The 2,782-nt window shown below is 63.7% G+C and overlaps 1 protein-coding gene across 1 annotated transcript; it reads left to right on the top strand.

Moving 5' to 3' along the window:
* The first annotated feature begins 284 nt into the window (after window positions 1-284).
* LOC104544791 (gastrin/cholecystokinin-like peptide) lies at window positions 285-690 on the top strand. Its single transcript, XM_010189753.1, has 2 exons — window positions 285-483; window positions 566-690. Exons 1-2 carry the CDS (start codon window positions 285-287, stop codon window positions 688-690), a joined length of 324 nt encoding a protein of 107 aa, XP_010188055.1.
* Window positions 691-2,782: the final 2,092 nt, after the last annotated feature.

Genomic DNA, 2,782 nt, shown 5'->3' with positions numbered 1-2,782 from the left:
GTGACACCCACTGTGACACCCAGCGCCAGCAGGTGAGTCCCAGCGAGGAGCAGCCAGAGGGGACTTGGGGACCAATGGGGAGAAAGGGGTAGTGAAAACTTGGGGAGCAGGTGGGAAGGACAAAGGGGACTTGGGGACTCGCTGGGAAGGGCCCTGGCCATGTCCTGGGCAGAGCCCCCTGCTCCCTGCACCATTCACCCCTCGCCGCAGGCTGAGCACGCCCCGCACCCTCACCCCCTGGCTCTGGGGCCACAGCCCCTTCCCCGCTCGGTCTCTCCGCAGCCATGAAGGTGCAGGTGTGCATTGCTCTTGTCCTCACCATCGTGGCCACCACCTGCCTGTGCCGGCCCGCGCCGGAGGCACCGGGCACCGCCGGAGAGCCCCGCTGGCCACCCCCCAGCCTGGTCCGGAGGGACTGGCACACATCCCTGTCCCAGGAGCAGAAGCACCTCATCTCCCAGTTCCTGCCCCACATCTTCACAGGTACCGGGAGGTGCAGGGTGGGCAGCCCCAGGGAGGCCTCCTGGCCCAGGGCACCTCTGACCTCCTGTCCTTGCCTTGGCAGAGCTCGGCGACCACAAGGGCTATGTGCATGGGGACGAGGGGATGGAGGCCCTGCACGACCACTTCTACCCAGACTGGATGGACTTCGGTCGCCGCAGCGCCGAGGACGCGGGAGATGCCGCATAGGCGCTGCGCTATGCAGAGCACCAGCATGCTCGGTGCATGCCTGCTTGCAATAAAGCTTTGGCACTATGGGCACTGCTGCTCACATCTGTGCTGGGGTGACTTGGGGGGGGTATCAGGTGGGTGAGATTCACTCCTCAGCCCCACCAAGATGCATGGGGCAGGGACACAAGTGTGAGTGATGGCTGACACAGTACATGGGAGCTGCTTCGTGACTCTACATTTATTGGACAAGGGACAGGGATGGGCTGAGGTGAGGGATGCAGCCGCTGGGAGCAACAGCTACACCCCAAGCAACTCCCCAAGTCGGGGTTGCTGATGCTACTGCTACTGGGTGGGCAGGGAAGTTTACAACCAGTGTTCCCTGTAAAAACCAGCCCAGGCAAGGCGGAGGGCCACCTTGTGGTGAAGGGCCCCCCACCCTAACACAGGGTGGCCCCGAGCCCAGGCTCAGCATCACCCATGGCTGCAGCCTTGATGGCCCCAAAGGGCTGCGCTGCCCCTCCTTCCATGGCCGGGCTCAGCAGACGCAGGAACAGTTTTTATTGCCAGCAAACGGCTCCAGGGAAGGGTCCATACGCCCACAGGAGGGGAGGGGGCTGAGCAGGGACTCCTGTGGCTGGGTTGGGTCCCAACCCCCAGGGCCAAGCCCCCCACAATGGTGCTGAGGTCCGCGGCAGCACCATGAGCTGGGGCTCACAGCCCATCCTGACTCCGTTTCTCCATGGACGGGCGATGAAGAGGACGGAGGACGTGTCTCGCCCTGAGCTCCGCGGCGCTGTCACGTCAGCGCTCCCCTGCACTGTCTCTGGCCGTGAGACATCTCTGCCCGTGCCACCACCTTGTCCAGCCCCAGGCGCCGCAGCTTCTCCACCAGGTTCAGGCTGAAGACGCTGCTCCGGGGGGGGGGGCTGTCCTGTGGGGAAGGGCCGGATGTCCACGTGCGGGAGGTGCTGGGAGGGGAGCGGAGGGGCCCACCACGACCCAGGCCCTGGCACAGAGGCAGAGATGCCCTGCAGCAGCAGGAGCCTGACGAGTCCCGTGGGGGTGCTGGCAGGGCCAGGGCCCAGCATAGTGCAAGATGTCTCCGGTGAGGGGGTACTGAGGCTCAGCCCCTCAAAGGGCCCACAAGAAGGCACAACGGCGTGATACAGACTGTGGGGAGAGGAAAGGAGAGGAGAAAGGGGTCAGGGGGCCTGGCCTGGGGATGCTGCTGCAGAGCAGGGCCCCCTTTCCACCCTCCTATGTGCTTGTTCCCCTACCAAGCCTCAGGAGCAGCACCCCATGACCGCAGCAGTGCCCAAGCCCCCTGAAGCTCACAGCCCAGTGCTGGGGGGCTGCAGCTGTGTCCCCCCAGCACTCAGGCAGGCAGGAGAGGATGGGACATGGTCACTGCTTCATGGGTGTTTCCCAAACATGCAGGGTTTTGTCTGACAAAGTGTACAGTGAACTCGGATCACACCAACCCCCACGAGCCTTGGCAGGACTCATTAGGGCCAAGCACAAGCGCTCTATAATTAAGGCACAAATGCAGAGCAGCCCAAAGCCAGGGGTGCTCCCAGGGCAGTCCCTTCTTCCCATGAAAGGTAGTGCAGTGTGGAGGGGGGGTCTGGCCCCAGCCTCCCCCATGGGAGTGCATGGCCTGAGGCACAGGGCCACCACTCAAACAGTTGGATTTGGGGACAGTTCCAGTGCCAGGTATCCCTGGGAGCATGAGGGGCCATGGGTGGCCCCCAGCCCACTGCTTCCTCAAGCTGCACAGAGCCAAGGGTGGGGTGAGGTGACAGGATGGAGGGACACGGGGCTGGGGGGGCAGAGCAGGCGGTGGGGGACCACGCGCCTTACCTGGGTGTCACCGTGGTGGTGGCGGTGGTGGGGTGGAGGATGTGGCAGGTGGTGAAGGTGAAGGTAGACAGGGTCTGGGGGAGGTTGTTAACAGAGAGGAACACTGGAAGGGACAGGAGATGCTGGGTTAATGGGGAGGGGGAACATAACACAGGCAAGGAACAAGGGTGGAGTCATAAGGAGAGGCAGAGCTGGGCTAGGAACTGCTACCACCAGCAGAAACATGCACCCATGGGGCTCATCTCCAGCA

This window comes from Mesitornis unicolor, unplaced genomic scaffold, assembly GCF_000695765.1.
Source record: "Mesitornis unicolor isolate BGI_N332 unplaced genomic scaffold, ASM69576v1 scaffold35628, whole genome shotgun sequence".
In the NCBI taxonomy this organism is placed as follows: Eukaryota; Metazoa; Chordata; class Aves; order Mesitornithiformes; family Mesitornithidae; genus Mesitornis; species Mesitornis unicolor.
This window is presented reverse-complemented; position numbering and strand designations above follow the sequence as displayed.